The sequence below is a fragment of the Zootoca vivipara genome, chromosome 3, assembly GCF_965207765.1.
Source record: "Zootoca vivipara chromosome 3, rZooViv2.hap1.1, whole genome shotgun sequence".
NCBI classification, from domain to species: domain Eukaryota; kingdom Metazoa; phylum Chordata; class Lepidosauria; order Squamata; family Lacertidae; genus Zootoca; species Zootoca vivipara.
The window spans coordinates 50,228,428-50,251,509 of NC_142586.1; the positions used below are offsets into that span (position 1 = coordinate 50,228,428).

The window sequence follows — 23,082 nt, forward strand, 5'->3', positions numbered from 1 at the left end:
CAGCCTACCGGGAGGCAGAGCGCAGCAGTGGCTGCATTCACTTGCCAGCCACGTCTCCTTCACTTGCCAGCCCAGCAGAACTCTTAGGTAGGATAGGTTGCCGCCCGGCAGGGCTTTCCATTGGGAGGCGCGAAGGCTTTAGTGGGTGGGGATTGGTGCAGATGTAGGCAGGGCGGGCTGAGAGGAGGAGCTGCCGCCGAGGAGCCGCAGCACCAGCAGCGTTTCCTCCCCCCCCCCCCGTCAACAAGCGGGGCGCCGTGTATTTGCTTCCCTAGTCGGGCCCGCGGTTTGGCCTTCTAGGGGGGGCAGCTGCCCCTCCCTGCCCCATGGTGGGTACACCCATGAACAGAAGCATTCACTTCCGGGTTTGGGGCGTTCAGCTTCTGAATCATTCGGCAGCCGAGACGTTCGAAAACAGAGGTTTGACTGTATCCGGCTTGTAGTAGAGAACTGATGCAGCATGTGGTACATCATCTCTAAAGTTTTCAATATTAAATTACCTTAAACTCAAGTCTTCTCTCTGAATTGATTAGTTTTACTGATGGGTGGGATGCGGTGGAGTCCAAGGTAAGCCCATACAGCATACTATTTTCGTTTGCAGTTCTATTTCATTACTATTATTGTGTTTGTATAGTTCATGATAATATGAGTTTAAAGATTTCCATTTTCTGAAAGAAGCCTTCTTACCTCTCATAGCTTCCTTGACTTTGCTCATTAACCATGCTGGCATCCTCTTGGCTTTAGTAGTACCTTTCCTGTTTGCAGTATACATTCTATCCGAACTTCCATTATTGCAGACAATAACACTCTGATCATGTGTCTGTTACTATTTTAGGATTCATGATACTAATATTTGCTATTTAGCACTTGGCTATGATACTCCAGAAAACAGCAATATGATTGTTATGCTATATGATTCGTCTCCTCATTTTGTATTTTTATGTTGTAAACCACCTTGTGATCTTCAACTGAAGGGCAGTATACCATTTATGTAAATAAATAAATATTACTAATAATAGATTGCCTAGCTTTCTAAGGGCTGGTGTGTGTGTGTGTGTGTGTGTGTGTGTGTGTGTGTGTGTGTGTGTAAACTTGTTTAGTGCTTAACCCTCAACTGAACATGTGAATTGCCTCCTTTGAAAAGTACGGTGTTTGAAATAATGTGACATCCATCAAATAATGTGAAATTCATCAAAGAAAACGAGAAAGCCAGTTGCACATATAGCAATTTTAATCCATTCCATTTTAAATACCACAATAAATTTAATTTTCACAATAAATTAAATAGCCATATTCAGTTTACAAAATAGAATTACTTAGTGTGAAACCAGTATTTACAAACAATATACATTATGTACAGCAGGTTTCTCTTTGTCAACGTACAAGCATAGAAGAAAAAAAAAAGACTTCCTTTTCGACACATGATTGACATGCTACAAGTGCCAAGATGATCCATACAATAAAAACAATAGTGCAAACTCACCACAGGAAATTTGAAACAATGTTGATTGCATGAGAGAATTTCTTTTCAAACAAGAGGAAAAGAATTCCAATAGAACTCAGCATTATAAGGGATATATTTACACTGCAAACTTGTATTGGTTTTTTGCCAGTTTAATTAGTATGGTTCTCCCCCCACCCCATAAAAAATCCTGGAAATAGTAGTCAGGTGAGAATTCTGTATTACAGATCCCCTGCCCCTGGTCAAAGAAGTATAGTTACTTTAAAAGAGTGACTGTTAAACCAATATAAGCCTGAAGCATAGATTTACACCTTTAAAGGGTCAATATTCTTTTAGCAATATGTATCCATAATAGCCCATCTTAGACCTTTCAATGCAATTCTTGCAATGAATTCTACCATAATATTCTTCCTTCTCTCTAGATATGTTTGGTATTAAATTTTATGGAGCAAATAGAGTACTGACCCTTTGAACTGAGTAGCTGAGTTAATTTCTTTAAATGACACCTTCTCTTTTAATTGTATAGCATAAAACGATGCAATTATGCAGAGAGTAAATTTTACGTTATTCACTGCTCTGTAGAAAAATTGATCCCACCTTATATTTGGTCACACACTGCATATATACAAGTATGCATGAAAAAGGGTTACTTTGATAGCTGTGTATACGAAAAGTGCATATTTTTTTTACTCTAATAGAGACACGGTGGCATATCTCCAGGTGCAACACACAGTGTTGTATGAAATTTACTTTAGGGCCAGTTAAATGTCCTCCCTGTGATCTGGTAAAATTTCTGATTAAAAGGGTGAAAGAACTTGCGCAATTTGGTAATGACAGAGGAGTCCACCTCCGGATGGATGCGTCCTTTGCTTCCCGCCAGGCACTTGTTAAAGACAATGTTAAACCGCAAGCAATAAAACCCTCTGGTGGCATTGAAATATAAATTATATTGACTTATCCTTGGAGGAAGATTTAAGAACTTCTCTACCAGCTGGAGTTCTGGCAGTGGTTCTGTAATGAGACGATCGCCATCGACAATATGAAACTGCTCTATGGGAAAGTATTTTAACCACCTCTCCAAATGTTTTGTGTAGATGCTCGTTCTTACTGCCTTGTATTTAGTGTTCACCTCACAGGTATTAGGATCAATGGCCAGCTTTTCAAATTTGTAGTAGGTTTTGTTTTTCCTTTCTTTCCCCTCCAGCACCTGAGTGTAATCAGAAATAGCTCTTGTTGTGGGTTCCCTGACAATGATCAGCAATTTGATGGAGGAGTTCATTTTATAAATCCTTTCAGGTACCTCCTCTGTGATAAAGTATGCTGGACTTTTCTCAATGGTTATCTGATGAGGATAAGAAAATGGCATTTTTTTCCTGTACCACTCGATGCCCTTGGCGTAGTTCTCATCGTTATCAAAGAAGTGGATTTCTTGAGAAGCTTTGACCACTGCTGGGTGGAGGTTCAGCATTTCCAGCAGTGCCCGAGTTCCACCCTTTCTCACCCCAATTATTATGGCCTTGGGAATCTGTTGGACCAGACTGTGAAGTCGAATTTGCTCCTTGCTGGCATTGCCCTTCCGGAACTCATGTAGCAACCCACGCTTAAACTGTAGAGCTCGGAGTGGAATTTCATCTTGGCCATGGAGTCCAAATCGACCATCGATAGGGCATATGGGCTGCAGTCTGCAATTCCAAAAAGAGGCGAAATAGGAGTTATTAACAGTGAAATGTTACACAATTGCTCAGAAGTTAATGGTGCTTTCTCTAAGGTGAGTGGATATTGGATTTCAACATAAAGGTAACAAGAGACATCATTTATGCAACTGAGATGATTTGCAACAGCCTTATTAACTTGCTAAGATGTAGACAATTGCTAACATGGTAAGAGCTGAATTGACAGTAAACTAGATGGCAATAGAACAGATATTACAGAAAACAGTTCACCATGCTGTTGCTTCATCCACTCCAGGAAGCGTCACACTGATACACTGATAAACACTGTGTTTCCGATGAAGCATGTAGTTGCCACTGCTTCTATGTGTGGATGTTTCCAAATGGTTGTGTATTGTGGGATCGATGCATGCAAGCTTTTTACAGTGTCCCCACAACTTCAATGCCATCGAAATGCTAGCCCATATAGTCTCTCTCCTTTAATCTGGATTTAACTCTTCTGTGGAAAATATGATACATTGAAAATCCTTGTTGTCAATCTTGGCATCTGAACGGCCTGTTTGCAGTATTAAGCCATAACCTGGTAACATCCTCAATCAGGAGCTTGGGCCTTCATGATACACATTAAACCGTATGCTTGTTGTGTACACCCACATGCACAGTTTTAAGCCTACACTGGAATCCAAGTGCTTTGCTACATAAATGGAAGCCACTTTTGACTGAACAAGGCAATGTTGCTGATTTTCTTTCCCACCTCTGCCTATTGCCTTGAATTTAAATGCTCCTACTGGAATTTTCATTCTTACAACAACCCCTTCCAAAAGGAAATTGTTTTTTTAATTAACTTCTAAGGAAATCAATGCTAAAGAATTTTGAGCAACTGCCTGTGTCCTTGTGAACCAAGAGACGTATCTAGAGCAGCCCTTTCAGATAGGATAGCCATTCCTTGCATGAAATACGTGAATGGAAACTTTGGTGCAAGTGGGAAGTATTTTCATCACACAACTGCAGCCTGTAGATAAAACGGATGCAAAGTGATCATTGCATGTCTGAAGCCAGTTGACCCATGTGGTGAGCCACAGGACTGTGATTTAGAGCATCTCCCTGAGCTATGAGCAGTAGTATCAGCTTCTGTACCACCTAGAGAGGAAGGGTTATAAAAGACTTCCTGTTTGGGCTAAGGCTTTGCCTGAGCAGCAACTGGCTTTGGCATATATTTGTGTGTCCTTTTGCTCTGACTCTCTAGCACAGGCACCCCCAAACTTCGGCCCTCCAGATGTTTTGGACTACAATTCCCATCTTCCCCAACCACTGGTTCTGTTAGCTAGGGATCAAGGGAGTTGTAGGCCAAAACCTCTGGAGGGCCGCAATATGGGGATGCCTGCTCTAGCACAACTCCTTCCTCCAGCTTCTCTGACTGTTGTCTACTCCCAGGTTCTGACACCACAGCAGCTATCACTTTTAATAGCTCCAGGAGGTGGGGAAAGAAAAGCAGCAACCGTGAGTGAATCCCAAGGTGTTAGTTTTCCTACACTTAGAATGGCGTGACTGCAGATCAAGGAGCCTACTGAGACACGCAGACTTTTGCAGCAACACTAGTGAATAAAAGCCCCTCACAGCTTGGTAAAAACAGGAGATATTGGAATAAACCCTTCATGCCATTAGCAATAATTATATATGGATCCTGTATCATTCACTGCTGCATGAGTTCAAGGAGTCAAGTACTGTGTCTGGATAATTTTATGACCATTAATAACATTTGTAGCTGTGCAAGCTTAGATTGGTGATAAGGTTAATTAAATTTCATGCCTCAGGGCACAGGACAAATTTCTGCAGGAGTCAAGAAGGAATATTCACCCCCATACATGAAACTGCATAATTGGCCATGGTCATTATGCATATCGTTAAGGTATGAAATTTTGCTGGTGGATGGTGGGATAATGCCAGCCTAGGCATATATGATCCTTCCTTTCTCAGTATATGCAGGACTTCATTTTCAAATAAGAAACTGGAGAACTAAATTGTGACAAGTGGCAGAATATGGAAAATTTGTCTCTTCCTGGGTGAAAGGATGCATAGGATTTATCAGTGGGTGGATCTTTTCGGTGGTATTTAGGTCTGCATTTGTTCTCACAAGCTCAGTTTTGTACATCTGTCCTGTTGCTTTAGGAAATCATTCTCAGGCAGATCCTCTTCACCCAGTGTATCCAGCTTCAACACACACACAAACACACACAGCTAATTAACATAGTGAAAATCCCTCGTCCCTGCAGCAATCTTTCAAGTGCGATAGGATTCCAAGCTTGACAAGCTAACTCTGCAGGCTCATGCATAATTTTAACTACCACAGTAGCACATTAATTGCCCACTCATAAATTTCAGAAAGGAAGATGCATAAATACATCATAACTGTTTGTCGAGACTCGAGGTCAATCCGCAGATGCACACACAGACAGAAATGAACTGCTGTAATGACATTTTTACTGTTTGCTGCTTTAGTTTCCTCCTGAAAACAACTGCCAATGTGCATGGAATACAAATGGAAAAAGGCAGAATGCGTTGGCTTAGGCAAGCTGAAACTTTTAAGTTTACCCAAACCCTCCTCCACCCTTAAAAAGAAAGGAAATAACAATGAAAATCAATACTGCAGCAGATTGTATTTCTAGATCTTAGTAGTAAGACAAAGGGCTGGAAACCTATTCAATTATTTCCAAAGTCTAAGAGGAAGTTGTGGGGGGGAAACCTCAGCTAAAGCCATTTAGGATTATGAATGTCACCCACATGTGCTAATTTAATGACTTACCTATCCAAGCTCCCAACTCTGGCAACTAGATATAGGAGACTTCCAATAGCAAGGCTGCCTAGCACAAGGAGCTTCTGTCTCAGCAACGCCTGCTGTTTGAATAGCATGGCCCTCCATCAATCTTCAGGACTTCTTCAGTCTGCAGGGAGCAGAATACATAAACCACTCATGAGCAAGTGGCAATATACAGGCTAATGTTTATTAACAGACAGTCAATCAATTCCTACAAGTGATTAACCCACACTTGCATCTTTCTCTCCCTCCCTCCCTCCCTCTCTCACTCACAAGAAAAGCGGACAATGTGTTTGGGCAGTGCTTCTGAATTGTAGCACTACCAAATTCAGGGGTTCTTGGATCTTGAGTCCTTGAACATTCAGCAGAATGGAGATGGAGGTGGGTGCAATGTAAGCATGTCAGTTTCACCTGAATAATGTTGGATACAGATACTGAAAAGGATGGAACATTCTTTTTGCAAACTCATTCACTAGCAGTTTTCTGACATCCACATGCCCAAAGGGAGGGGAACGGGCATGAGAATGTGTAAGCAAGGTTTACAACAGTCGCTTCCGGGGGGGGGGGGGGAATTAGATATAAATGAAGGAATCTGGCTACACACTCTCATGCTCCTGTTTCCCTGCCTCTGGGTGTCTTTTCTTTGGGGGTAAACAAGATGTTGCAATGGCACAGTTTGTGTGAATATGTGGGCTGTGCCAAACTAATATGATATTAGTTACAGGTAGGTAGCCGTGTTGGTCTGAGTCGAAGCAAAATAGAAAAATTCCTTCAGTAGCACCTTAAAAACCAACTAAGTTTTTATTTTGGTATGAGCTTTCGTGTGCATGCACACTTCTTAAAATACAGTGGTACCTGGGTTTATGAACACAATTGGTTCCGGAAGTCTGTTCATAAACTGAAGCGTTCATAAACTGAAGCGAACTTTCCCATTGAAAGTAATGGAAAGTGAATTAATCCGTTCCAGACAGGTCTGCGGAGTACTGAACCTGAAGCGTACTTAACCCGAAGCATGGGTGTAATTGGTTCCGGAAGTCTGTTCATAAACTGAAGCGTTCATAAACTGAAGCGAACTTTCCCATTGAAAGTAATGGAAAGTGAATTAATCCGTTCCAGACAGGTCTGCGGAGTACTGAACCTGAAGCGTACTTAACCCGAAGCATGGGTGTAATTGGTTCCGGAAGTCTGTTCATAAACTGAAGCGTTCATAAACTGAAGCGAACTTTCCCATTGAAAGTAATGGAAAGTGAATTAATCCGTTCCAGATGGGTCAGCGGCGTTCATAAACCGAAAATTCATAAACCGAGGTGTTCATAAACCGAGGTTCCACTGTACACTGGAAAAGATACATTTCCAGTGTATCTGAAGAAGTGTGCATGCACATGAAAGCTCATACCAAAATAAAGACTTAGTTGGTCTTTAAGGTGCTACTGAAGGAATTTTTCTATTTTAATATGATATTGTGTGATTTGTAACAGAGCATGGATTGGCAGGAGAAGCTGCTGAACCATCTGTTTCCCTGAAACCACTTGCACAGAGCCTCTTATACTTTCAGTTAAGATTTCCCATTTCAAAACCCTGGTGGATGTTCTCTGAGAAGGCTAGAAGAAACAGGAGGGGCTTTGTGGGGTGGGGAAGCATTGGGGTGGGGGGAGAGATAATGGTTTAGGACTCCACTTATCCTGCACTTTTTATCCCACCCAACCGCATGGTTAAATGCTAAATTCAGCAGTGAGTCAAATGTAAACAATGGCTCTCCCATCATAACATCTAGTTTGCTCCTTTGCTAGATGGAAAAACCAAACAGGTAGGACTGCAAACTCAGGAAAACATGAGCTGGTTTTAGAAAAGGGACATGGAATAGAATGGAAAAGTATGTCAAATAGCTGGCTCTTCAGATGATATAATCTTTGAGTAAAGACTACATCTGGCAAGAGAGCAAGATTGTACATTCCCATGCCTCTTGCCACATACGGTATTACTTCTGGGCCCGATCATAGGTGTGTTTTGACCAGTTAGTTGACCAGGAATGCATGCAGGCCTACAGTATATGCAAAGATCTTTTGTAAACATTACAGTCAAGGAGACAAGTATGGTGGGAACAAAAGTGAGATAGGCATGACCAGTGCATAGGACAGGCGGAGATCATATTGTTCTTCCACTGTGTGCAGTCTATTGCCTAAATAGTTCTATGGAAAATTTCTTCAGCACGGGCCACCAAACCTCTTGAAGAACCTAAGTGGGTATTATTTCAGTTATTCAGGGTTACTTACAGTGCTGAATTCTTGTTTCTAATGAACATGTGAACTAACTCTAGGCAACCATAGTCTTGAATATTTTAATCTAAAGAGACAGATCACACCCCAAGCTTTATTTTGGTCTGAAACACTGTGGGGTTTGCTTTTGGTTTGCAATAAAATCCAAGGCCCTGTCTTGAAAGATGCATGGAGGAAAAGTGGCACATTTCCCTTGAACAACTAAGTAGACACGGATTTTAAGGGATTTTCACAAAGCTGTACAATACACCTTGGACAAAGCTAGGATTTGAACTTGGTTCTCAAGAATCCTAGTTTGAGCATTAGCCACAAGATCATACTCTCTTTTTTATTTCTCTTCCTACAGTATTTTTTTTAATCCCTTGCATGTTTTTTGCTGAAATAAGTGATTTTTTTCCTTTGAGATTTTTAGTAGTGAAGATATACCATTGCCAAAAATTATGATTTGCACGAACATTACAAAAAAACACATGACAGCTTGAAATGTGTGTGCCTCTATAATCCTAATTATTTTAATTAAATTCTTTAATTTTAAAAATGGTTGTTACAATGGTATTAAGGGCAGCATATATTTACAGTTTTATAGCTTTTAATCTAATACTACTGATATGAACACAACACAAAAGTTACAATTTTGGAGGAGATGGTTCTGATTTAAGTTCTCAAGACTACAGTCCTATAGAAATTTAACTGAACTTAACAGGACTTACTGCAGAGTAGGCATGCACAAGATGGGCCTGTAACAGAATTTGTCTCTTATTTTTATTTTGCATGTTGGTCCTTACCAACTATTCTACCGTGTTTCTCATATTATAAGACACGTCTTAAATTTATTTTTTCCTCAAAAAAACACACTATGGCTTATTTTCAAGGGATGTCTTATTTTTTTCCTCCTCCTGCCGCGGCCGGCATTGCTGCTGCGCCTATCACTATGTCTTATTTTCGGGGTATGGCTTATATTCCTTGAATGCTTAAAAATCCTGCTATGGCTTATTTTATGGGTATGTCTTTAAAATATGAGAAACAGGGTAGTGAGTGAAAGATGCTTGTGTATTTTTAAAATGGGAGTTAATGTAAAAAAATCAATACATTCTAGTAAGTTAGATATAAAATAATAAATGTATCTTTCAGTCTGTGTTTAAGTCTTAAACTGCTATTACAGTTTAAGTTTGTTTTACGTTCTTTTGTCATATTGTATTGTGCCACATTTTAAAACAAACATCCTGAGAACCAGCTGACAAGGAGGTTGTCTATAAATAAAAGGCTTAAATCATTTTTGACTCAAGAAAGGCCCTATATCAAGCAAGGCAATGTTTTGCATGTGTATAATACCTTGATTCTGTGGGTGGTTGGTTGTTATAGAAAAATGTGTGATACATACAATCATTTGCCTTGTATCAAATGCCTAACTCTTAGTAGCTTGGTCAGTATTCAAGGAATGCACTATTAGAAGCAAGAAGCATAACAAATTATAGAGGGGCTATTAAAGTACGAAGTGGGGGATCATAAGGATATAGAGGTCTGAAGTAGAGGATATAAAGTGCGACACAAAATTTGAAAATAAAAAACCGGTTGAAGGGATGGAGGGAAGTCACGGGCTCAGTAGAGCAAAGAATTATTTGTTTTGTTATTGGTATGCTGAAATATTGTGTTAAAAATTAATAAAAATTATATTTTTTAAAAAAAGTATGACGTGGGGAATGTCTGGCCAAGGTAGGCATCTGAGAAGCTGTATGAGTAATCTGCTGCAATCTTCAAGGGGGTTGGAAAATTTTCTACACCTGAGCTCTTTTCTTATTAGGGTGATAAATTTGAAAAATGTTGCAAACTGCTGTGTAAGAACAAGACAATGAGGAAAGGCATTATGAACTGTGAAATAATAATTTATCAGTCCCGGATGGTATTTTTCTTTTTTAAAAAAACCTGAAATAAGAAATTGCATTTTTCTGTACCTTAAATTATACAGGATGGCTATCAAGTATCTAGTGTAACACCAATGGACTTTATATCCTCAATAAATATTTCACAGGCAACTCAGGAAACTATGGGGCTAAACTGAAACCACTGAAAAGAATCACTTTTGCGGTTGTGTGTGTGCGTTCATGTGCGTGTAAAACTTTCCTGCCTTGTTGCCTATAGGAAGGACTTCTTCACTACAGATAGGCAGGTGAGTAGTCTATTCAGAAGCCTGGAGAGATGCAACAAATATGTGAGTCACTTGTATGCATGGTTAACCCTATATTTTCTTCTTTTGCAGTCTGAGTAGTATAGCTTGATTAAAATACAGCTCCTTTATCCTTTCTCATTTTTGTAACTGCATCTCATTTGGTAATGAGTGGTTGTTGCAGATACGGTAGGATCAGCATGGCATTTTGGCCAAGTTGAATGCCAAAGTTGGCGCAGCAACATTTGTGCCTTATATGCCACTTCCCCTCTCCTCCCAACACGTTTTTCTTTCCTTGGCAGTGATATGCCTCAGACAATCAGGTAGCGTGATTGTTTCAGATTAATTAAAATCTGGGAGCCATTTCAGTCTCACTTTCCTTGGTAGTATTTTAAAGAAACAGACGTGCGGAATTCAATAAGACTTGGAAATGTTAATATATTTTGAATTCACTGAGGAGGAAGCTAACACCAAAATCATTCATGCTGGAAATGTGTTTTAATGCTACATTACAACTGCAGCAATAGCTATGTGGATTCTCCTGATATTACTTTGTCAGCACACAAATGGTCACATTGCATGGTCCTAGAAGGGACAAAGCAAGAATACTTACCATCTGTACAAGAATTTCAAGCATATGGGATGTTTACTAGCAGAAATCTAAGCTCTTATTTTCAGAGGGAATGTTCTCATGAAATAAGAGAATTAACAGGGCACCAGCAGAGCAATAAAGACTAGTATTGCTAGGTTGGCACAGGGAGGGAGGACATCGCTCACCTGCATTCTGAATACTGAGCATCACTGTCTCTTCCTGAGAGCGAAAGGAGCATGGCAGCAGAGCCAGTCAGACACTCCTGGCACCACAGCTGTACTCAGGTGCTGAACTCCCGGCACCTCACCACTCTCCTCCTGAGGAACTGACAGCAATGTTTGAGGTTTGGAAGGCAGGTTAGCAATGTCGCTTTGCCTGCTCCACCCCACAAACCTCTATTGCTGTGCTGTAAATTTCCTGGACCATTCTTCATCAACTAATGTTGCCTTCCCACTTTCCACCTGCTTTTGTGGCCTGGCTCTTTGGCAAGTGGTTGGGCCTCTTACACTCCCTTTTCAGAAACTGGTATTTGATTGTGCAATTTTCTCTCTCCACAGCATCTATTTTAAATGAACTAAGAAGTTTTGTACTGTTCAAAATATGTTTATGTCCTACAAACTATTCCAGAAATAACTGCCTGCTAATACTGTGGCTATTTGAGGAAGTCAAGATCCTCTACGCCAATCTTAAGAGTCTCTGAGCCAATCAGGGTAGCAGGATGACAGGCAAGAAGAGGGTAGAAGGTGCCAATTTGGGATCCAAAGGTTCACATTTAGGAGCAGGAGGGTCATAAAGTTCAGGGGGCAGGTTCGTGAGTAGCACAGGCAGCAGCAGGGACTGCAAGCAAGCAACTGCAAGGACTCTATTCCTCATGCTTATGAATAATTTGAAATGCTTGGTATTCTGTCTTGGAGCTGCAAACCGTGATGTTATTGGATGGCAGTTTTAGTCTGTTGGCTCTTCAGATAGGTACCTCTAGGGAGATGGATAGCCTTAGGTGGTTGACTAGATAGGGATAAGATGTGAAATTGAAGCACAAGATACAAAGATTTCTAGAAAAAGTGGCTCTGCCAATTTGCCAAATAAATCACAGGAACTGGAAAGAAGCAGGTAGGTAGCCGTGTTGGTCTGCTGTAGTTGAAACAAAATAAAAAAAATTCCTTCCAGTAGCACCTTAGAGACCAACTAAGTTTGTTATTGGTATGAGCTTTATCTGAAGACCTGGAGGTGCTATTGGAAGGATTATTATTATTTTGAAAGAAGCAGTAAGACCTGAGTTATGTAGCCCACAGCTGTTGACAGCTCCCTAGCAATATCTATTAGCAAACAACCCTCTGGCTTCATTTTATCAAATGGTTTGTTGCACCATCCAACATAGCCTGAGCTGCTGTGATGTCATGGGATGATCATGGAACAGTCTTATTATGCAAATGTAGCAGTGGACAATCCTTCTAAAGTGTACAGTAATCGCTTAAATATCACTTGTTAGAAATATGCAGGATAGCTCTTCTTTAAAAAAAAAGCTCTAGAAAAACCAATCACATAAGAATGAAGTGTTCTTTTCTCCTGTCCATTTGTTGGGTTTAACATTTGGAATGTATGGGGGTTCTAGACAGAACTGAAACCCTATAATGCAAAATTCGAAGTGAAAAGAAAACCATCTCATTCAGATTTATCAAGTGGCTCGTACTGTTTTCTCTCTTGGTTTCCTTCTTTAAGCATGACATAAGAATTGTTGTGAATAAAAAGGGTGTAAGTTTATAAATTATACACAGCTATAGAGCTTATTACTGATCTGTGCTCATCCTCTTGAGAATCACTGCAGGAAATGCTTTGAGCAAATTCCAAATTTTGAAATAGGTTCTCCATTTCTGTATCTCATTCAGCTTTTGATATTGGGCATACATTATTTATCATAGCTCACCACTCTTTCGTCAGCTTGAGCTGTCCTCTGGCACCATGTCGGCAGAATGATGTTCATTTTGCATTTGCAATTACCAAACTTAAAAGAAAGTCAGTTAATCCTGCCTCTGTTAAGCTCTCTCATTTAACAGATTGTTAAGGGCTGAGATGTGAACAGAATACCACTGTGACCCAGAATCCTAATTATTCTTTTAATCTTGCCATTTCAGTGGAATATGTAAGTATATGTTTATATAAGAAATACTGCCTTTTCTTCTAAAGAAGGGGATAAAAGGTTTTTGCTCCCCCCAACACCACATCATAAAATTGTCATTAGAGCCCCAGTGAATTATACGCTGTTCTACCAATTCCAGAGTAGTTTCAGCTATCAAACAGTTTAAGACAATCTCCTTGAAAGTAATTCCAGTGCAGTTCCATTAGGAGTGTCCCAGCAGAATGTGCACGGCCCTGCTTCTCAATTACCTCACCTTGAGAAGTGTGAAAGAACCACCTAGTCAGTTCTCTCCCAATAAATAAAATATATGCCTGAGAAAATCCTGCTTTTTTCTGGTTGACTTCCTCTCCTGTTAGTCCCATGCTGCGCTTGTCTCATCCTTCTGCCCTTTGCTCTGCCTGGTGACTGACACTGAAGTAAGTGCTGGCTACCAAAAGGCCTCTGGAGATCAAAAAAGGCTTTTATTTTGCACATGAAGATGCTGGCATTTGTTTCAAGAGAGATCCAACCCAGTTCGCAGCTGACAACTGAAGTGATTTGTTTACTCCTCGACAAATGTCAGATTCGAGACATTAGTTCCTCTTCTTGTCTCTGGCACATCCCAATCTAAAGTCATTTACAAGAGTAGAAACAGATGGTTTGGGGTGGCAAGTGTTGGAAGTGACCATGAACAGCATGATCTGTGGTTGACCCTGGACCAATTAGCTCAAAACATAACATTGGGATCCAACTAAGTAAAATGAACGAAGCTGCCTTATAGCAAATCAGAGTAGGAGCAGCGATGTAGCTCAGTGCTAGAGCATCTGCTTTGCATGCTAAAGGTCTCAGGTTCAATCCCCATCACTTCTAGGTAGGACTGCAAAAGACCCCTGTCTGAAATCCTAGAAAGTTGCTGTCAATCACTGTAGACAGTTCTGAGCTATATAGATACAGTAACTGCTCTCACTGTACCGGTATTTAAGGCAGCTTCTAAAGTTCCTGCTATTTGTTCATATAATAAAGTATTATCTGCTCTGACTAAGAGTGGTTTTTAGGCTCTAAGGCAGAGGTCTTTTACATCCCCTGCTGCTATGTTTGTTAATCACCTCAAGACTAATGTGAAAAGCAATTAACAACAACAACAACAACAACAACAACATGTGGCCATCTTAAATGAAAATGTCCAGAATTGAACCTATCACCTTCTCTTTTCAATGCATTCTGCTCTACCAATTACCTAGGGTCCCTCCCACACTCATGCCAATCAGTGGTGCAGCATGTTATGCATAGTTTTTTAATTCACAGTTCTTCTGAACTCAACACTCTCCTTTTCATGCTTTCCTCAACATTATTGCATTGGCTAGTGAGAACGCACAGCCTGACACGCAAGTACAACTTGGTGGAAGTGGTTCAAAGTTCATGCCACTGGAGCACACACTGGCACAACACACATTGAGTTATCATTATCATATAAGCAGGTAGGACAAAGGCTATAAACTTCTAAAGCGAAAACCATATTCTCCAGTGTCAAGGCCGGATTAAGACCTTAAAAGATTTTGGTGCCCCCATATATAACTAATTCAAAATATAAACGTTAATAAACGTTAAATAAAATTTTGTTTTTTTAAGTAAAGCAAAACCCACAGTAAGATGGAAAATAATGTCTATATTTATATACTTCATTTGACAAATTTTATCCAACATTTTTAATTGCAAAGACTTTGATCAGATCCTCAAAGCTAATCTTACATAACACATCTCCTTCTAAATTTAGTGGAGATAAGGTATCCAGGCCAGCCTGCCTCGTTGCATACTTGTTCTGTTGGGGTTTTTCATATACTTCAACTGAGAAAATTAATGTTCAACTGAACAATTTGTGACCTTTAATGTTAAAAACCCAGCGACGGAACATTTATGTGGTGCCCCCTTTCCTTTGATGCCCTGAGCACATGCTTATTTTGCTTAATGGTTAATCCAGCCCTGTCCATTGTCTTAATTTTACATTAATGGAGCGCATTGACTGAGGTATATTGATTTCAGTGGGCTTACTCTGTGTATGACTAGCACTGGATATCACTCACTATACATATACCTGCAGCAGTTTCTCTTTTAGTAATCCCTGCCATCACATCAAATCTCCAAATGTGTAAACTCAGCAAGTTTAAGTAGTAGTGGAAATTCTGTGCTAACAGCTCCCGAGAAGAAATTACAAGGAATAATATAGGTGCATGCCTAGACAATCTGGGTCTAATCCCTCTTGATCACAATCTGTTATCTATAATCAGATAATAAAAACTTGAGAAATAGCACAGCCTGCAAATTACAGTTCGTAGCATTTCATTTTCTTGCTTGAAATGAATTTAAAGAAATACTATATTATTGTAAACAAATGATATTTCATGGTTAAGCTACCTTTAATTGAGTTACACAATTTATTGGGGGCAGGGGAATCTTCACTTCATTGTTTAAGTCAGGAGATGCATATTTTCAGCCTTGTTGCATTCCTGACTGGAGCTGTCCTTTTTAGCAGAGTGCCAATTAAGATCTAGTTAAAATGTGTACTTTAAAACCTGTACCATGTTTAACTAATAATGGGACCAATTAATTCATTAATGCTTTCAGCTCAAACCAAGAAGGATCTGAATGCAGTCATTCTGAATTAGTGAGCTTTTACCATTAGGAGAACGCCAGTGACTAAAATGTTTTGCCCAGCAGCATTTTATATATAAACTAAATTGTGAAATCGCTTACACTTTCATGCATCTCTTAGGTTTAACATTGCATTAAAGCACTAACGAAAAGGTTGCCAGCAGTGAAATTGCCATTGTTCCTTTTCTATGTACAGGGTTGGATGTAAAAATTACATAAGGAGAACAGCTGTTAAGCTTAGCCTTTGAACAAACAGATGATAATGCAATTGAGCCAGCTTTCAGCAAAGAGAGGTCACTCCACACTCATGCTTTTAGACCAAAATATGGATAAGTGGACTTATTCAGTATTGGAATTCCAGTGTGCACATGATATGCTACTTTAATATGTGTTCCTATAGGTTTCCTAGATGCTTGTTGCTTTTGTGCTGCCTGTATCAGTGTGAAGTTAAAGGAATTTGAGATAACTGGATGACTTCCTCCTGCATATTGCTCTTCTCTGTATAGGCTGCATATCAGCCTGGGCAGCCCCAAATCATTCAACTCCAATTTCCTTCCTCTCCTTGGGGATAAGACTGCTGTCTCACTGCCAAGAAGAATTGACCACAACTGCCTCTCCCTGCCAGCTACTGCAACTGATTGCACTGAATCCTCAGCTGGGACTGGGAATGCACTGAACTGAGCCCAACCGGAATAGCTGTTTTCAGTGTATGATGACAGATCTGATTGAAATTCGCAATGAGAGTGTAATTCATTCTCTCTCTCCCCCTCTCCCCTTACCCCACCGCCCAAACTACCTTACAGAATAGCACAGTCAAAGTCAACATAACTTACATTTCCAATGTACTTAGTACTCCAGGTCATTTTTAAACCGGTGGGTCCTATCGTAGTGGCTTGTCTTTTCTACGAGCTGTGCCCACTTGGTTATGGCTAAGCAAAGATATGGCAAGAGGACCCCAGAATGGGTTTGATCCATAGAACCATGTGGGGAGGCCTGCTGGCAGGACAGGAATTTCCTGCCACCCTCATGCTGCATCCTGTTGCCTTCTTATAGGATTCTCAGGAATGATATGGGATGTCATGCAGCTAGAAGGGTTCAGTGAAAATTAAGGACATCCTTGTGCAAGCAAAGGATGCTACCATTCACAACTCATGTCACTTCCAGACTACCTGTTTATTGAGTATTCATCTTTACTTTGTTTTCAGGGAGATTAGAGGATGCTGGCAATTTAATGAGCATCCATTTTGTTTACAGGGATGCTAGACTACGTTGCATCAAAGCAAGTGGCACTGGACCTGGGAATCTTTTGGGGAAGGAGGTTTCTTGCACAAGGCCTCCCAATCAACTATAACTGTGCAAGCTGAATTTGCCAGTATGTGACCAAATCCCACTTGAAAATAGTGACAGTCTGGAAGCTTATTTGTCTTGTGTTTAGTATTGTGTCCCTACACAGTTTCCCGTGCCCTACATTTGAAACTCACAAATTTAGCCATTAAAAATGATGGTGATGATAATTTATTTATACCCCACCCATCTGGCTGTGTTTCCCCAGCCACTCTGGGCAGCTTCCAATAAAATATTAAAATACAGTAAACATTAAAAGCTTCCTAAACAGGGCTGCCTTCAGGTGTCTTCTAAAAGTCTGGTAGTTTTCTCTCTGACATCTGGTGGGAAGGCATTCCACAGGGCAGGTGCCACTACTGAGAAGGCCCTCTGCCTGGTTCCCTGTAACTTGGCTTCTCACAGTGAGGGAACCACCAGAAGGCCCTCGGCACTGGACCTCAGTGTACGGGCAGAACGATGGGGTTGGAGATGCTCCTTCAGGTATTGTTATACGGATGATTGGCTTCCCAAATTGACCAGACGAAATCTCAGGCAGTTTAACAGATTTATTGGTTTGTCAGACAAAGCAATATTGAGCAGCAGGGAAAAAGACCATTCCTCATTCTGCCCGACCCTTGTCCATGTACAGAGAGATTTTATAGAGTGAAGGTCCGCCTTATTGCAGTATCTCATCAACCAATCAAGAGAGAGCACTCCAAGATGCAAAGTCATCCGCCCAACTCTACTAGGTGGCGTTATGTACCTGGTACCTTCATACATGTGTCTATCTGGAATTTTACAGGCACAATTGTGGTTGCCCTACTTAGAACTTGTGGTTTTGTGGTGGGCTACATCCTCTTCAGATGGAACAGAACATCTTGCGGTTAAGCTAACTTCCTTTTGCAATGGGTTACAGAGAAAGGTACAAACAGAGAAGTGCTGTCTAATTTACTTTCTATCAGAGACAGAGAGATTTTGAAAATGGTGTTCCTTTGGCTCTCACAGTGTTCCAAGGTAGGCCTCTGGCTTTCACTCCTTCAGTATACTGGACCGAGGCCAGTATAAGCATTATCCACTAAAAAAGTGAGTTTTCTTTTACCAATGTCTCTTTATAAATTACTTTAATGCCACAAGTAGTCAAGCTTCATGCAAGATGCTAACCCCCATGCAGATAAAGTAGTTGGACTTAAGTCCCACTAGAATCCATGGTTTTAAACGAGTTGTGGCAAATGGTTCCATTGATTTCAGTGGGAATTGGGGCAACAACCCTGTTTGTCCTTACCTAAGAGTAACTCACTTGAACTCAAGGAAAACTTCTGAAAAGACATGCAAAGAACTGCCCTGTTAAATGCAATTCATCTTGAATTGGGACCATCAAGTAGCATCAATGCTAAAATCAGTGACAGATAATGCATGCTGTTTGCGCCAAACAGAACACCTACATTTGGAAACCCTGCATCTACATATGGAAGTACCCTTCCTGTTGATATTTAGATATGATTGACATAATTTTACAGGCATGGCTTATTAGTTTGCTTTGTAATCACATAAAATTCTGACAATGATTATCCCAATTGACTCAAAACATCCTTTGCATAGCAGAGTAAATAAATATGGTAGGAAGGCTTTTACTTCTCAAACGATTGCTCCAAGTCCCTAATGAGCATGCTAAGTTATTTCACAAGCTCTTCACTATTCTAAAACCTTTAATGATCCCATCATTATAATTTCTTGTTCCCCTTGCAGTAAAGGACATGGATAAATACAAGTCTCCCCAATGCTATAGCTGAAAACAACTTTAAGGAAAACTGCCAACAATTTCTGTATTGTATAAAATGCTTCATATTTTTGATCAAATTTATTGTGAGTCAGGGTGGTATGGTGAGCAGAATGCTGAGTTGGGATACAAATGACCCTGGATTGAAACCTTTCCTAGCTTTAATGCCACTGGGTGGTCTTGAATAAATCACAGCCTCTCAGTGACTTAGCTCACAGCAATGTTCGAGAATAAATAGAAAAGCAATTGTAAAAACACACTCTGTACAGTGAAAAGTCTTATTCCAATTGAGAAATAATTACAATTGTATTTGGGGGCCGGGGCGCGGTCGCCGCCTCGTCACACAATTGTATTAACATCTCTACCGGAACCTGCTCAGTTTTGCAAATGTAGGGTATGGTATGGTTTCAAATTGGATGGGGGACTGCGTGTTGAGATTCCTACATTGCAGGGATTTGGACCAGATGACACTTGAGGTCCCTTTCAACTCTAAAAGTTTATTATTCTAACTCTTCAAAACACTGAAGGCCCTACTGCACATTACTATCAGCATGGTACTGAAAAGTTTCGCCCTAAAGCTGTAAGTTGCAAAAGGAAAACCAACTCCCATTGGTGCGTTGTTGCTGTTTTACTGTCAGTATTTGTTGAATGGGGGGGCTAATCCCCATCACTGCACCCCCAAGGTCATGGCAGAGAAGAAAGCTTAAACTTTGTCTCATATTATCATTCTGCTCCAGATCTGACCAGGGAGAGCTTGCTTGGTTTTGGCTTTTTTGAAACCCCCAATATCACTTCATGTGACATATTTTATTTCACATTATTTTATGTCACATGAAGTTCAAGAATGGTGGGTAGGCCCTCAATGAATGTGAAATGGTTGTGGGAAATCAGGAACATGTCTTCCCAAAGAGGATGTTTATTCAAAAGCCTTAACAGAGTTAGGAGTGAACACAAGGAGTGAGATCCTTGTTCCTTCCCTTCAAGTATTCACTGAACATCCCTTAGTGAACTTAATAGAAGATTGTTCCAGCTTTCTCATGTCTAGAGCAAATACTTAATTCATTTCCCCATGATTCCTTGCCCATGAAGCTTTTCTTCACAGCAGAAATATTTTCAATATACTATTTTGGAAATGTTTCCAGCTCTGTTGCAAAGCCCTTTCTATGGGTAATGCAAGAGAGCCCGATGAAAGAACGAGCAACACACTAAAAGCAAATCGGACTGTTAATTAGCTGCTAGAATAGACCTCACTATTGGTTGGCCAGCACTTGGAAAGGATTCTCTTGAAAACAAAGGGGGCTGGTTCTCACAAAGAGCCTTCCTGTTTTATAGATCTTGACAGTGCCTAATGGCTTTTAGGATTGGCTTCCATTTAATTCAAAACTGGGTGATAACCGAAGAGAATGACATATGCTTTTCCTAAAGAGGGGAATTATTAGTCTTTGTGTGCCTAATTACAAAAACGTTTGCTATCATATACCCCCAACTACTTCAATCTCCCAGGAATTGGTGGTGTGTAACAATGAAGCAAGGTTACTCTAGCGTCCAATTAAGCTTTTCTTGGAGGATTAATAAGTCATGTCTCATCAGTCCCATAACACCCAGAAGTGTTAATCTTCACCTCATCATTGTAATCTTCAAACAAAATTCTGCAGATCAAGAGTTGCTGAGTGTTAGAGTTAATTGCCCCATTAGAGCAATGCAGTCTTCAACCTCATGTCCAATAATAGACCATGTTATCCCCCAGGCTACATAGCACACATCAGCAGAAGAAGAGGCAAGTCAGTGTTGTAACTATTTATACCAATTCTATTTGTACCAATTCTCAGCGCTATTTGATAATCTTATTTCTCCTTTTGTTATAGTGCCACGACCAAAGCACTCTTTTCCACCTTGCTGATTTTAAAGAAGGCAGAGTGGCAGGGATAAATCAGTGGCGGGCTTTGGGCTCTCAGATTTTAGAGGCTTCCTGCATGACACTAAAATTTAGCACCCCCTGCCTCTCGCGCTCCATTCTAGATTGCTCCTGTGCCCTCTGTAGTACTGGTGCCCAGTGCAGCCCAACTGGTTGTGCTCCCCTAAACCCACCTCTGGATAGGTTGGTACATCTGAAATGTGCACCTTTTAAAACCACTGACTGGTAAGAATTTTAGAATCCGTTTTTCTTGTTGGAGCCACATTCTCCCTGATGCAAGAGGTTTTCCAAGTAGAAAGAGTACATCAAAGCAGCAATATCAAATATTATTTAAGGAAAAAGCAAACAGACTTTTTAAGTGTACAGTGGTACCTCGTGTTAAGAACTTAATTCGTTCCGGAGGTCTGTTCTTAACCTGAAACTGTTCTTAACCTGAAACACCACTTTAGCTAATGGGGCCTCCTGCTGCTGCTGCGCTGCCGGAGTACAATTTCTGTTCTCATCCTGAAGCAAAGTTCTTAACCCAAACTACTATTTCTGGGTTAGCAGAGTCTGTAACCTGAAGCGTATGTAACCTGAAGCATATGTAACCCGAGGTACCACTGTACAGTGTACAGTCATACCTCGGTTTAAGTATTTTCAGTTTAAGTACTCCGCGGACCTGTCTGGAACAGATTAATCCACTTTCCATTACTTTCAACGGGAAAGTTTGCTTCAGGTTAAGTACACTTCAGGTTAAGTACAGACTTCTGGAACTAATTGTGTTTGTAAACCGAGGTACCACTGTAGATACTTTAATTCATGCAACAATACAGTGGTACCTCGGGTTACGAACATAATTTGTTTCAGAGGTCCATTCTTAACCTGAAACCGTTCTTAATCTGAGGCACACTTTCGCTAATGGGGACTCCTGCTCACACCGCACCGCCGGAGCACGATTTCCATTCTCATCCCGGGGCAAAGTTCTCAACCTGAGGTACTACTTCTGGGTTAGCGGAGTTTGTAAGCCAAAGCGTTTGTAACCTGAGGTACCACTGTACATTTTTAATGTATTCTTGAATAGAAAAGAGAAAGTAAGTATTCTCAACACCTCTAAGTCTTTACTTGGAAATTGCACAGGTCGTTTAGGGAAGCTTTTAATGTTTAATAGATTATTGTATTTTAATTTTTTGTTGGAAGCTACCCAGAGTGTCTGGGGAAACCTCGCCAGATGGGCGGGGTATAAATAATAAATTATTATTATAATATTATTATTATTACTATGGGGAAATGTTGTTGGAAGAAGGACACTGATAAGCTTTTGTACATGCTTGGCACATGTTGCACAACCATGTGCTAATGCAACTGATTTCAGAGACTATAAATATAGAAGTGCATTGTTAGTTGTCTGTTACTCATCTAAGAGGAGTTCACATTGAATCTTTGTTGTGATTTATCAACCTGATTCAGGCCATAATCCTATACCCACCTATATATGGTAGTAAACACCACTGAATTTCACAGGACTTACTTCTGAGTAGATGTTAAAGAATTGTACCATGAGTTTCTATGGGGAACTCAAGATTTGTTCACATATTCCACATCTACCCAAGAGACTTCTCACTGATGTAGCTTAAATGGCGAAACCTCCTAAGCTTTAGCAGTAGCACTGTATTGTGTCTCTTTACACCATTCTCTAGATATTCTTCAGGTGTTATTATGATCAACTATCCAACAGGTATCAGGCATTTAGTACTGTAGTCCATATTTTTCTCATGCCTGAAAACTTCATAAAGATCTCTGGTAGCTTCTAGGTGCTAATTCTCACCATAAAACAAAATTTTACTTTTCACATGCATTTTTTGGGTGTCTCCAGACTTTTAAATAGCCCTTTATCCCCTTCAGAATTTTATTATCCCCTTTCCTTTTCACCAAACTCTTTTCTCATAGTACGAGCTGTTGATGCTAAGCACTGTGTCCACTTTACTTCAGTAAAAAGAGGAAATTTGATGCTTGGACATGTGTAGCCTTGTGGAAAAGGGTCTTATTTCACTCACTGACAAGCATAGTAGTATGTCTGGCAGGATTTCCCAGGGGACAACCTAGCTTAAAAAAAAAAAAATCAATATTGACTCTTGACACATTTTCATTTACATCAGCGCATGACTTTCAGTCTGGGCACAAATCAATACCCAGCTTTTAACACTGCTCAACTAGTTTGTTCTATGTAAAAGAAGACTGATTTTACTTGAGTGGCTTGTTTTTTTCATGGGGATACAGGCAGGTTATCCACCATTAACACATACTGATTCTTAGGAAGGAAGTTTGGCTTTGCCATTTCTTC

At 40.3% G+C, this 23,082-nt stretch overlaps 1 protein-coding gene across 2 annotated transcripts in view; it reads right to left on the bottom strand.

The window, feature by feature from the left end:
- Positions 1-1,216: 1,216 nt before the first annotated feature.
- HS3ST5 (heparan sulfate-glucosamine 3-sulfotransferase 5) overlaps positions 1,217-23,082 on the bottom strand; it is a 135,279-nt gene continuing 113,413 nt past the window's right edge. For both annotated transcript variants that reach the window (XM_035109117.3, XM_035109115.3), the window contains exons 3-4: positions 5,936-6,074; positions 1,217-3,144 (exon numbers count right to left, since the gene is read on the bottom strand). In XM_035109117.3, the coding sequence (XP_034965008.1) occupies positions 2,214-3,144; positions 5,936-6,042 (1,038 nt within the window). In that variant the 5' untranslated portion in view covers positions 6,043-6,074 and the 3' untranslated portion in view covers positions 1,217-2,213. The remainder of the gene's footprint in view (positions 3,145-5,935; positions 6,075-23,082) is intronic.